Here is a 12,969-nt window from a genome sequence, read left to right on the forward strand (position 1 = left end):
GTCCACTTACTATAGGGAGTTTTACATTCTCCCCCATCATATACTGCCTATTATGACATGACCAAATACATACCACATATGGTGGGAGATATTTACAGTAATTTTAATGGAAAAGCTAAGAAGTTAAAGGAGGAAATCTCTTTTCATTAGTGTCAAATGTGGCTTTATTTAACAATTATTCTGCAAGCTCATAAGAGCCGTTTGTCAAATCATCTTTTATCATGACAGAGATTTTCGCTTTTTTGGCAAAGGTTGTAAACACTAAAATGAACTAACAGGACCTGTTCACCCATGTAGTGGAAATAATGCTGCTGACCTCCACCTGCGATGAAATTAGCCACCTGCATAGGAAATTGCCAATTGAACTGTGTGTGTGTATGTGTTTGTCTGCTAATGAGGGATGGTTGAAGTTAAGAGAGAAGTGAAGGCCATCAATGCAGTCTCCATGGGAATGGGTTTTCTACAAAGCTGTCTGTTATATTGTTCTCCATAGAGGATAAAGAGGGCTGTGCCAAAGTCCACTCCACTTTATTGCTTCCATGAAATGATTTTACTCCACACAGGACTTTGTGCTTTTTTTTACCTCTGGGCAAGTACCTTTTCCAGCTGAGTCTGGGGGAGACGTGGCAGTACAATTACTTTTTCTTGTTTACTTTCACAAAGCTGTAATAATATAAAAGACCATGAGGTGAATTGCAGTATCAGGGGTTAAAATAAAAGATTTGACTCAGCAAACCACCCATCCCACTGGCTTTGCTGACAAATTTTTTTATTCTAAGACATGAAGTCGCAAAGTAAGGTATTACTCACAGTGACATTTACCATCTTTTACCTTCTAATTAAAAAGTGTGTGAATTATTCTAAATTTTTACAAAGCATGACATGTCTGAAAGTTGTTTTTATTTTGGAAACATCACAAACACTTCCCTACATATTCTGCAGGAACTGTCTTCAGAAGATCTATTAGTCATAAGGTCTAAGTGTATTTGAATGATGTTTGATGGTAATAATAGGGCAACAAAGTAAATTGTGTGTGACTACATGCTTTCTCAATAGAAGCACCTTAATGTGTTTTCTTTGCTATAAGTGAAAACTTATCTTTTTTAAGTAATTTACAAACTTTCACAATTTACAATGATTTTATTTGGTTGAACAAAAGGTTGTCAGTCAGCTATGAGTCATGTTTACCTTATTGCACCATTAATTTGAAATCCCCCTTTTTTTTTACCTGATTTCAGCAGCTAAACCTGAGTTTACAACCAGTAAGAACCTGCCATCATATACTTTATATATACACCATATACTACTTTATAAAATTAGATTATAGCAGGTAAACTGTCACTGGTACTCACTATGATGCTCACAAGAATGTAGCTACAATGATAAACATAATTTCACTTGTTTTAACACACTCTTTGGTGTGCAAAAATCTTCCCAATGAAAGCCTTCATGGCATATCCAAAATGTGTGCGTGTGGTTGCAAGCAAACTTTACACTTGTCACAGCCATCATCTGAGGATCATGAGTAAGCTGCCAGAAATCCTGTTTCAGCTGTGAATTGAATTTCAAATGCTTTCAGATGATTTGAGTCATGGTAAAATCTATAAGACTCCCCGCCTAATACTGACTAATTTCCTTTTCACAGTGTGGATTTGAATCTGACTGAATTGGACACTTGGAAACTCCCTATATTCAAAAGGAAAAATAAAGAAATATGTTGAGGTGTTTTAGAGGTCAAACAGAGGTGGAGTCTGCTGGATATATAAATACCAGTCAGTGGTGGATTTCAACACAGACTTTGATAATGGAGAGGAATAACAACCTGTATGAATCCAGATCCTAACCAACTGGAACACCTTAATTGAACTACTTTTATCTGGACAATAGAGAAGAAACGGTTGCTGGTAAGACACATTATTTGGACACACTGTTAAATGACACATTTAAAAATGTTTTATTATGTTTTTAAGAATTATAATGTTTGTTGTATCAACACACAATCTTCAGAGTGGGACTACATTTGTTACTATTGACATCTGTTAAAGACTGACTCTGTCAGAACAGATGCAAGATACAAATCTGAATCTATATCAAAGCATTTCCAGTACCAACTTTTTAATTCTAAAATAATGCTTATTGTAAGAATGATTTATGCTAATTGTGCTGTAAGCTTATTTTAAGTTAAGCAAAATTGTATACAGTTTACCTCAGTCTATGGAATACTTATGGTCACAGAAAATACAAATGAAACATCCAGGGAGGACACTGTCTCTGAAATTGTGTGACACCTGCTATTGCTGAATACCATTAAGTTATATAAATAAGACTAACCATGTCCCCTAAGCCTAAATGTCCCACTCATTCTGAATGACTGAAACTTTTTACACTGTAACAATTTAAACAGTGCTAAAATAGACTCCATAGTAATAAAACTACAGTCGTCACGCTTTTCAAAATGTGAATTGGTTTGGTCTTATTAATCAATGAAACCAGCTTCCTCAGTCAATTCAGAGCAGGGCTTGAGGAATGGACTACTTTGGTTTTTATTCAAGGGGGGTAAACAACACTGGGGTGTAGTTTTACCCTTAATTATATGCCAGACGGGGTTATAATCGTGGGTGAGTGTTACACAGTCGTCATTTTAAAGAACCCCCCCCCCCGTGCTGTATTAATACTAACGGGAAAACAAGGGAAATTATTTTCTGTAATAAATCCGTAACCCCCCTACTCAGGAGCTCAGTACACTGAACTGTTGTTGCTCAACGGACCCCTCACCTCCGCTCCTGCCATGTAACTTCTGTTAGCCCTCTTATGTGGCAAACATATCGACCATCAACATGGATTGAAAGGACTGGGTTATGACTTTTCACATGGCAGGGCGTTGGAAAGGCAATTTATCTGACGGTTACATGAGTGGAATAAGCCCCGGTCCTCAGCTTCACTTGAACAGGTCAGCCTGGAACCAACAACGCGTTAGCTAACTTAACTTAGCAACCATTGTCAGTTTCAATGAAGTTACCGTCAGTCTTAAAGAACAACTAAAAGTAGAAGATTTAGTTGGTTTGGGGTTTTTTCTTGGCTTTACATTTCGCTCTAGCTAACATTAAACTTACTCACTTAACGTTACTTTCGATTTCCGAAGCAAAATGATTAATGTAACGTCAATCAAAGAGGAAGTTGTCTGCTATTAATCATAATTGGTAATTGGCAGTTAATACTAATATACCTTAGACAAGTCATATGTAATCTTAACGCTGCTTTAAAGATACTACATTATCTGTGAGCTCATGCTGCTCTTACTAAAACTCAAACTCTATAAAATATCCCCTCAAAGTCGACCTAAAGAGTTCCTATTTCTCTCTTATTTAGTATTTGGGACATCATTAGAAAGAAATTTGAATGTAACAAAACTGCTTTGTTTTTCTTTTGTAGAGAAAGAGGAGAGAAGGTGAGCAGTGACCATGGAGACTGTGTTTCAATCTCTCTTCACCACAGAAGGCCAGCTGCCTTGGCTGCTTCTGACCCTGTTTACATCGTGGACAGTCTTGTGTTCAGCAGATATGAAGCAGACAAGATGGCCATTATACTCCCAGAAGCCAGTTCTCCTTGCCTGGAATGCTCCAACACAAGACTGTGCCCCGCGACATGGTGTAACTTTATCCTTGGCCCAGTTTGACATTGTGGCAACCCCCAATGAAGGCTTTGTCCGGCAGAACCTCACAATTTTCTATAAGGAGCGCCTTGGGTTGTATCCCTATTATGAGCGCAGTGGCACTGCAATGAATGGAGGCCTTCCACAGCTTGCCAGCCTCGCTCAGCACTTTGAAAAGATGCCTGAGGGTTTGCAGAAATATATACGTGAGCCAGAGGCAAAAGGGCTGGCTGTTATTGACTGGGAGGAGTGGCGCCCACTGTGGATCCGAAACTGGGATACTAAAGATATCTATCGAAGTAAATCCAAGGAAATGGTGGCCAAAAAGAACCCTAAGTGGACCCCAGAACAAGTGGGAAAAGTTGCACTACAGGAATTTGAGCTATCGGCTCGCAAATTCATGCTGGAGACTCTAAAACTTGCCAAGAATCTGAGGCCCAATCAACTTTGGGGCTTCTACCTGTTTCCAGATTGTTACAACCATGACTACAGGAGTGGCCTGAAGGAGTACACAGGCCGCTGTCCTAGTGTGGAGATGGATCGCAATGATCAACTTAACTGGTTGTGGATGGAATGTACAGCATTGTTCCCGTCTGTATACATGGATTCTGCACTAAGCTCTACAAATTATGGGCGCCTCTTTGTCCGTAACAGGGTAAAGGAGGCGATGCGCCTGGCTTCTGTCGGGGATGGATTGGCACGTCCTGTTTTTGTTTATACCCGCCCAACTTACATGAGTCAGATGACCCTCCTAACTGAGGTTAGTTGACTAGAGCAACAATTTAAGTACAGGAGGCTTGTACATTCATTATATTAGGATTTCAGTTATTATATTTGGACAATTGGAGGATGCAGTTGCCAGGAGACCACTTATTTCTGGGTGGCAGTCAATGAAATCTCTGAAATTATGTCCTGGTTCAGCTTTGAATATTTTTGACACTATAATAACATCACTTCAGCCATGAGAAGATTAGATAAAATACAGGTTAACACTATACTTGGTTTAAAGTGCATTAGCTTAGTGTGTAAGCTTTATATAGCCTTTGTTGGAACTCTGATGTACTAAAAATAATTTTATGTGTGATAATATTTCCCTCGTATGTATGTACTGAACTGTTTGTGTTAATGTTTTGTAGACAGATCTCGTCTCCACCATCGGTGAGAGTGTAGCACTTGGAGCTGCAGGTGTAATCTTCTGGGGGGACACCTCCTATGCAAGCAGCAGCGTAAGTGTCATACCCTCTCTGCTCACTTGATGCTGAGTAGCATACGGTTCAGTGGTTTGTTGGTAGTTATGTGGTTAACATCCCCTTTTTTTCCCTTCAGGCCAGCTGCTCCATCCTAAATGAGTATTGCAAGGGATCGCTGGGCCGGTACCTGCTCAATGTGTCTACAGCAGCTGAACAGTGCAGTCAGGTGGTGTGTAAATCCCACGGCCGCTGTCTGCGAAAAATACCAGACAGCGACGTGTATCTGCATCTCAGCCCCTTAACACACAGCATCACCAGTCAGGGTGGCCAGCTGAAAGTTACAGGCGTGCCTGATCAAGCTGAGCTGGCTCTTTTGCGCACGCACTTCCAGTGCCAGTGCTACAGTGGATACAGGGGTGAAGCCTGTGCTGAGAAAGAAAAAGGGAACAATAAAGCCTCTAGTGTCTTAGGAACCTGGTCGCTTTGCTTTTTACTCCCACTAGGACTCCTCACTCTGCTACACTGAGGAAACTGAGAAACCCAAACTATTCACTGCTTCTGCCAGACCTGAAAAGGACAGCTTGACATAAAGGTGGTAAGTCCCTGTGCATTAGTTATACTGTACTGATCACAGCAGAGAGACAGTCCTGTCACCAGAAATCTCACAGTATGACAGGATCCAAGCACACAGACACATCTGACAGGAATATTTGTGTGTGACGAGCTGCACTGGCGGAGCTCCAACCTCAGGACCACCTCCCCGAACTAATGTCCCTCCATCAATAATGCAAGCGGTCATTAGCTTATATCAAATTATGTCAAAAATCATAACTATCTCTTAAAGGCCTGTAACCTCCAGATGAGGAGGTATTGTAAATGTGGGCCCGTTTGCACACTATAAAATGCCTTATAACAATGATTGTTTCACCTAAAGGTTTTTTAATAATGAACAGAACAATGGGAAAACATGGACAAAAAGTGGAAAATGGGTACAATTGATGCACAGCCACATACAGTATTGACACATTGTTGGTACATGACTTTAGGTGTTCTACAATCGCATATTGCTGCCCATTTCAACATCATAATTTGTGTCTGTTGATGGGTCGAGCTGATAAATGTGCTGACATACAGCCTTGTGAATTAAATATAAAAAGTGCATTATCCCAGAAGGTGAACAATAAGGACAAACTGAGTCTTACATTTCTTTGGTTATCTTTGGCTTATAGAAACAACACGGCTGGACCTGTTTCAGTTCAAAAGTGTGCCTTGGGCTACAAAGTGCTCTATTTTAATGGTTGCCTTCGTTTACAAGTTGTGATTGTTGAGGTTTTCATCTCAGCCCTCTGTTGGGCACAGTGCTTTATACTGATATTAATTATATGCCTACCAGTTGTTGTTTTTTTAATGATCAGGACTGTGTATATAAAAAAGGAATGGGTGGAAAGACCTGTAAAGATAAATGTTCCTATTTGTTTGCAAATGTTTTTTTTAAATTCACATGGACATGTGAAAACAGTAAAAAATAAAAAAAATAAAACATTTCAGCAGGTAATATAGCTTTCGTTAATTTTTTTGTAAACAAAACAGACAGGCTTATCACACTGTAGCAGTACAAATACACAATTAGAGTCTAACTGATCATGGCCGATTTAAGCTTGTCTCAGATATATTGGTATTGGCGTATCCGGCGGCTGAAATGTAACAAGAAAGAAGAACAAGATTCTTGGCCACAATTATGTAATAACCAAATGTAAGGGATCCTTTTGAAGATGTTCGTGTTTATTCTAAAAAAAATATTTGGCTGATGTACTGCTATCAGAGTTTTATAAAACTTTCAAATATCTATATCAGCCTCACAAATCCAGTATTAGTCGGGCTCTGTACATAATTATCTGTTTTGATTTTCAGTTTTTTAGCGTGTAGTTTGACTTGTTTGCACAGCAGTTGGTGTCAGGATTCCTCCATTAACACTGTGTAGATATCAACTACTAAAGCTACATCATATTAGGTAATTGCCAAGTAATTATATTTGCTAGACTGAAGCTAGCTGAGCAGTTTCGTATTCATAAAGTAGCTTCTGTTTTTATGCTGTATGGCGTTGCTCAAAAAAGTATTCAGCTACCTAAAATGAGTTATGATATAAGTAGGCAAGTGGTAGGTTGTGCTGTTTTGCTCAGACTGAAAAAACTGAGAATCTCCCAAAGAGTATTGCTTTACACCATTTTGCGTACGCTGCAAACTTCAGAAAATACTGCACTTTAACTACCTTATTGTTGAGGTGGATCTGGTTTTATTTTGTGTCAGTAAGGAGTGAAATGATGTTCTGTTGCCTGATACCGTCAGTGCATTACAGTATAATATGGCCAAGTGTTTTTTTCTTTCCATTCAAAGTGTCATGTTAGAGATATGTTCCACTGTGAATCTTCTAAAAGGAAATGGGTGCTTCTATGATACCTCCCTTGGGTTTCAACTCAGTTGCATTGTAAGAATAATCTAAGTTTTTTTTTTTTGTGACGTTGATGTGAGTCCTGAACATATTAATCAGATTTATAAAAACCAGCTCTGACACCGTAACACTTGAATTATGTGGCATAAAATGGGAAGATGTCACCTATAATTGAATGCCCTATTGTACTATTAGTTAATGCCAGGGATCATTATTTAAGTTTCAGCAGAAAGCTATAAACCAGCTGTTTTTACAGTTTTAGCCTTTTTACATCAAGCACCATATATACTGCCAACCATTTCTGAAGGCACACTACAGTGTTTCAAATGTGTGAAGTCATTGCTTTTAATTTATTGCACAACAGTATGAATATCAATGTTAGTGACTTTGAACTTGTTTGAGATGAGTAATTATCAATTATTATCAGTCATTGTCGTATTTGACTGTCTACTCTTATAGCTAAATTACATTACGCATTTTTTATCATAACTTAAATTCACATTATTATATGATATGTGCTGTGATGGATTACTGTACTCAAGCACGTTTTCAGTCTCTGAGAAATGATCTTTTATACCATTCATTGAAATCAGTGAAAATCAGTGGCTGCCTGGAGGGTAAAATTATGAAAAATCTAAAACTTTTATTGTCTTATAACTTAACCTCTCCATTTTAGAGACATCTTTAGAGAAATTACCTTAATTTACAAGCCTTATTCTTCCTAAATATAATGACGTTATTGTTTGAAACCAAAGGGTTTTGTTTTTGAAAACAATTCACATTCACTTTTTTCATCAGAGAATTTAATTATTTAAAACATAATGTATTTTTCTGTTTTTGTTATTTTCTGGGGACTGTTAGTCTACTGGGATTCTGTCCATTTAACGTTACAGTTTTACGCTTTGTGCAAAAAATATTAAAATAATTTAAAAAGATGACAATGGAAGTGCTGTATTTGTATCATATACTGTATATACTAACTTATACTGTTTGTTTTCAACAAAACTACAGCGAAAACAGGATAAAATCTATTAAAAGCTCATGTCAAATCAAGAAAAAAAATGTCATGATGCTTGAAATGTTGAACTTTTGTCTGAAGTTTCAACGTATCTAGTCAAAGTTGCATTAAATACAAAGAAGTTTGGGTTATGGTGATAATTATTTGGTATGAAGGTGGTACTCCATAAATCTAAAGCATGTCGGCAATGTAGAACTTATTTGAGGAAAGTATTATAATCCACATTGACAGGATAACATACGCGTTATTTTAAAACAAAAACAGATGTATTATTATTATTATTATTATTATGTGTTTGTGTGACAGCTACAGCAGGAAATGACGTACTGGTGCTGAACTATATAATCAGAGCTGCGCGTTGTTGTGTGCAGCTCGTAAAATGCTCCGACGAGGAACAGGCGATTAAAGTGAGACCGGGGCACATTTGATCTTTTAACGGTCACCTGTTCATCCGATTGATTGGACATTTTCTATCCAATGAACGTTGAATGTGTACGTCGCCTTTTTCTGTGAGTGAAAAATGTCTAGCTACCGTCAGGCTAACTGCTCCATTTCTCCTCTCAGCTTGAAAAGCTAGCTGCCCACCACCAGCATCCACCACCCGAAGCCTCTCGGCAACATTTCCCATCACCGGCAACCAGCAATGCAGAAGACATGGCGATAAAGCAGACAGCCTCGTCCTTCTGTCAGTGAATTAACAAGTATCCCCTCTGTGTCGGTATGTTTTCCTCTGGTTTGCCATCCTTATTGCTTCTTGACTCACTGTAACATACATTGTCGCTGGTTAAAGAGCGACACATGAAGCTAATGTTAGCTTTCCAGCTGATTTTGGTTGAAATTTCTTTCGCCAACTGACCTTTTTTTTCGTCATTCAGATTACATTTCTTGGGTTTTTTCGGAATAGTTTCCCTGCACAGCCACCTCTAGTCCTAACATACTAACATGGTTAACATTAGCAGCGTTGTGTAGTACAGTTTAAAGCATTGTGAGCATGAGACATTGCAAGTCTATGCTTGGATTTACATGCTATGTGGCAATTTGAAGGATTTACCATATTTACCAGAGACAAGACTCTTAAGTGAAGTCTTAACCTTTAAGGCAAATATTTTATTATATTATTTTGGTAGTTTAAGTTATCATTCCTGTGTGTTATGACAGAATTTATCTCATCAAGACACCTGCTGACATCTAGAGATGTGGCATCATTTGTGTACACCAAGCTTGTGTTCCTGTAAAGCAGTGTGTGAGATAGGAATGATGGTTTAAACTATGAAAACAAATGTAGAAACCAAAGATTGTAAAGATAAAGCCATAGGTTGATCCACAATGGTCTTTATGGATGCAGGGTGTACACACTTACATTACTATATGATGGTCTCTCAGACAATGCACTGTCTACCACTTTTCCTAGATCGTTCATCTTGATGAAATGAATTTCTTGCGTAATCGTCTTGTTGTTCTGGGCCTGGTGTTGTTGGCCACGTTACTGCTGTACCTGCTGCTGCCATCCATTCGCCAGGGCAGCATGGAGCCGTCTCTTGAAGCTCAAAGAATGGGTCTGATGGCCACCCCTCCTCCACCACTGCCAACCATCAATGTCTCCATTCGCACCGGACAGCTACCCGGGGACCCTCCGCTGTTCTTCAGAGAGGCTTTACCTGTTGATGGAGCTGGACGACAGATATTGCCAAGGTGAGTTGACACAAATGTAGAACATTTTGGGAGATAATGTGCTTTTTCCTTTTATATCTATCTATTTATTCCAAACCAGTAGGCTGAGGATGGACAGTTGATGGTGCTGGTGTGCTGCTAACCTACAGCTCCATCATGCTATATTTGCCAGAAACTAATTGTTGAGGAGCCACAGGAAAACTAATTTCTTTTTTTTTTTTTACAGGCTGCAAGTGGTCCTTCTGCATGGCCAGGCCTTCACATCCAAAACCTGGGAAGAACTCGGTACAATGGCACTGCTGGCAACTAATGGATATCAGGCCTTGGCGATGGACCTGCCAGGTAGGCACACAATAAATGCAAATGTTAGTGACGATGATGATGATGATGATGATGCTGAAATCAATCATTTCATCATGGTGTGTGTGGTGTGGTACACAAATTAATTAGAGGAACTAGATTCAATTCCGCGCAGAGGTCACAACCAGCCCTCTATCTCTCATCTGCAAAGAATTTTTAAAAAATATATTTTTAGAGTTAAAGAAAAACAATTCTGTTTTTAAAAACATATTTAGTTTGTAGCAAGATATTGTCAAAGGTGTCCACAAATGTGTGCAAACAGTTGATAAAAAGAGCGCCTGTTTGGGGGTTTTATTTATTGTTTTGCTGCAAACAAAGATGATATAATGATGACAACTATTTGCATTTTTTTGTAAAGTAATGGAAATATTTTTAGAATATTGGGTTTATGTGTAGTTCCTGTAGTCCCGAGCCAATTTAAGTTTGAGACCCCTGATTTAGAGAACAGCATTACTTAAATTTTATAGATATATTTTTTTCCTGCCTAATCTGTAGTTTTTTTCTCACATAGATAAGGTCAGGACAGGACATGTGAGATGCTAATTTCCCGATTTACGATTTACAAACTTGTTTTTTGTATTACTAAATTTAGTATTACATTAAAACTGATGTGTTATCATTGTGCCGGGTAAAGACACTGGGTTTGCAGCAGAACTTTTCACTTTTCGCTGGGTTGCCATGTGTGCCATGCTGTTTGGTACACATGACATTTTATTTACTTGCAACAAAAGGATTAAATCTGGGTTTACACAAGCAGCGCAGTGACCTCAGGCAATTCCCAGCACCGCTCCACCCCACATCAGTATAATAAGAGGTCTAATCATCCTGTGTATCTGTTCTTACACAAATTCTTCTTTTTCTTGAAGGGTATGGAAAATCGCCGGACTCAGAGGCTCTGAAGACCGACCAGAATCGAGTGGACCTTCTTTCAAGGTTCATGGAGTCTTTAGGTGTCAGAGCAGCTGTGCTTTTGAGCCCCTCCATGAGTGGACATTACTCCATCCCATTCCTCATGAAGAACAACGCTCAGCTACATGGCTTCATCCCCATAGCACCAGTGGGTACCCGAAGTTACACTCCACAGCAGTACCAAAATGTCCAGGTGAGGGAGATAAAGGTTGTGATGTGTCTGTGGTGATTTAATATATTCAAATGGAAGCAACAGCTATGATGGAGTAAAGCCATTAGTTGTGTGTTATGTGAGTAAACAAACTGATGACATTAGGGAACTGTGCCTTTTTTTTTTTTTTTTTTTTTTTTTTTTTTAAAAGGGGAATACACACCACTGAGGCAGGACCAGATTAACCCACTAGAGGGCCCTCTGACATAAATGAACTGTAGCCCCTCATTGAACTGCAGGTCTTCATATGCAACATGTCTCTTCAAATACCCTGTACACGTTCTATTTTATGTACAGTACAGCACTATGCACTAGTCTGGCTTTTTATCAATGCCTGTTTTATGGCTTTATAATCTGACATTTACTTTTTTTATTAATCTTTCATATAGATCATATATTTTTGTTGTGTCATCATAACGGCATTTTGCTTCACATGTATTTTAGGAGACTTCCTGTATCTTTACACAGCTGTTTTCTGATAATGGTGTTGCATTTTACACTGTATAGTCTTTACAGTATTGACTCCTGTGTACTTTCTACAGACTCCCACTCTGATTGTGTTTGGAGCCCTGGACACAAATCTGGGTGCCCAGTCCCACAAGAACCTCATACAACTTCCACATCACTTTGTGCTAAAGTTAGAAGGAGCTCGCCATGCCTGCTACATGGACAAACCCAGAGAATTTCACCAAGGATTGATTGAATTCCTCAGCAAACTGAAGTGAGATGTGTGGAGGAGGAAGAGGAGGGAGAAAGATGGAAACAAAAGAAAGAAGAGGAAAAAAATAGACAGAGTAACACTAGTCCTCTGATAAGAGGTTTAGTATGGCGACAATTTTGCCAGAAGGTACTAAGATCCGCATTATTCTCATATCATTATCACCTGAAGCAAAGAACACTGGCATGGGAGTAGGTTTTAATACCTGGAGAATGGCATGTAAAATATTGTAGTGAGAGTTAACAATGCAGTATTTCAGATGTTTCCATTACAGAAGTACTATTTTTTCAATTTCCCATAGTGTCACCCAAAAATGAGAGCTCGTTTTAAAAATAGCTTCAGACTTGTATAGTGGTGTTTCATGTGGTTCATGTCTCTCTTTGCATGTAAAAACATGGAATGTGTTTGCTTCACTGTTACCATTTGTAGGTGACATGTAGGTTACTGTAAATATGCAAATGTAGCAGCTGCCTGTGTTTAAATAGCTCCTGTCGCTTCACATTTGACCAACAGATTTGTATATTAAGATCTAATAACCATTCCAGCTTCCAAGAAAACACATGCTGTTCTAAAAAGAGTTGATGCATACTGTAATAAAAAAAATGTATAAAAGAATATGGACCATTTAAAATGATTTTTAAAAAAAGAGCTCACATTTATTTATATAATGATGAGAAAATGATATGTAATATATTTGCAATAAGTTTGGACAATCATTCAAAAACAAACTTAAAGATATATGCATAGCTTAAAATAAAAACAAAAATTGTGTGTTTTGTATGTTTCAGTTG

At 38.4% G+C, this 12,969-nt stretch overlaps 2 protein-coding genes across 4 annotated transcripts; both read left to right on the top strand.

Moving 5' to 3' along the window:
• The first annotated feature begins 1,006 nt into the window (after window positions 1-1,006).
• Window positions 1,007-8,226, top strand: hyal2b (hyaluronidase 2b). 2 transcript variants are annotated; one of them, XM_051414885.1, is made up of 4 exons: window positions 1,007-1,904; window positions 3,433-4,412; window positions 4,789-4,878; window positions 4,979-8,226. In XM_051414885.1, the coding sequence occupies exons 2-4, from the start codon at window positions 3,462-3,464 to the stop codon at window positions 5,366-5,368; spliced, it is 1,431 nt and encodes a 476-aa protein (XP_051270845.1). In that variant the 5' UTR covers window positions 1,007-1,904; window positions 3,433-3,461; the 3' UTR covers window positions 5,369-8,226. The 2 variants fall into 2 exon arrangements, with proteins under 2 accessions (XP_051270845.1, XP_051270844.1); XM_051414884.1 differs by lacking the exon at window positions 1,007-1,904 and adding an exon at window positions 2,739-2,950.
• Window positions 8,227-8,655: 429 nt separating this feature from the next.
• Window positions 8,656-12,949, top strand: abhd14a (abhydrolase domain containing 14A). 2 transcript variants are annotated; one of them, XM_051415909.1, is made up of 6 exons: window positions 8,656-8,716; window positions 8,874-9,027; window positions 9,721-10,001; window positions 10,207-10,322; window positions 11,207-11,442; window positions 12,003-12,949. In XM_051415909.1, exons 3-6 carry the CDS (start codon window positions 9,739-9,741, stop codon window positions 12,183-12,185), a joined length of 798 nt encoding a protein of 265 aa, XP_051271869.1. In that variant the 5' UTR covers window positions 8,656-8,716; window positions 8,874-9,027; window positions 9,721-9,738; the 3' UTR covers window positions 12,186-12,949. The 2 variants fall into 2 exon arrangements, with proteins under 2 accessions (XP_051271869.1, XP_051271868.1); XM_051415908.1 differs by having other exon boundaries at window positions 8,671-9,027.
• Window positions 12,950-12,969: the final 20 nt, after the last annotated feature.

Source organism: Dicentrarchus labrax, unplaced genomic scaffold (assembly GCF_905237075.1).
Source record: "Dicentrarchus labrax unplaced genomic scaffold, dlabrax2021, whole genome shotgun sequence".
In the NCBI taxonomy this organism is placed as follows: domain Eukaryota; kingdom Metazoa; phylum Chordata; class Actinopteri; family Moronidae; genus Dicentrarchus; species Dicentrarchus labrax.

What these genes read in the sequence shown, in the direction of transcription:
- hyal2b (XM_051414885.1), top strand. Translation starts at nt 3,462, where the DNA reads ATGGAGACTGTGTTTCAATCTCTCTTCACCACAGAAGGCCAGCTGCCT. An exon ending in AGATGACCCTCCTAACTGAG is followed by an intron (nt 4,413 to 4,788) that starts GTTAGTTGACTA and finishes AATGTTTTGTAG; the next exon opens with ACAGATCTCGTCTCCACCAT. An exon ending in CCTCCTATGCAAGCAGCAGC is followed by an intron (nt 4,879 to 4,978) that starts GTAAGTGTCATA and finishes TTTTCCCTTCAG; the next exon opens with GCCAGCTGCTCCATCCTAAA.
- abhd14a (XM_051415909.1), top strand. Translation starts at nt 9,739, where the DNA reads ATGAATTTCTTGCGTAATCGTCTTGTTGTTCTGGGCCTGGTGTTGTTG. An exon ending in GGACGACAGATATTGCCAAG is followed by an intron (nt 10,002 to 10,206) that starts GTGAGTTGACAC and finishes TTTTTTTTACAG; the next exon opens with GCTGCAAGTGGTCCTTCTGC. An exon ending in CTTGGCGATGGACCTGCCAG is followed by an intron (nt 10,323 to 11,206) that starts GTAGGCACACAA and finishes TTTTTCTTGAAG; the next exon opens with GGTATGGAAAATCGCCGGAC.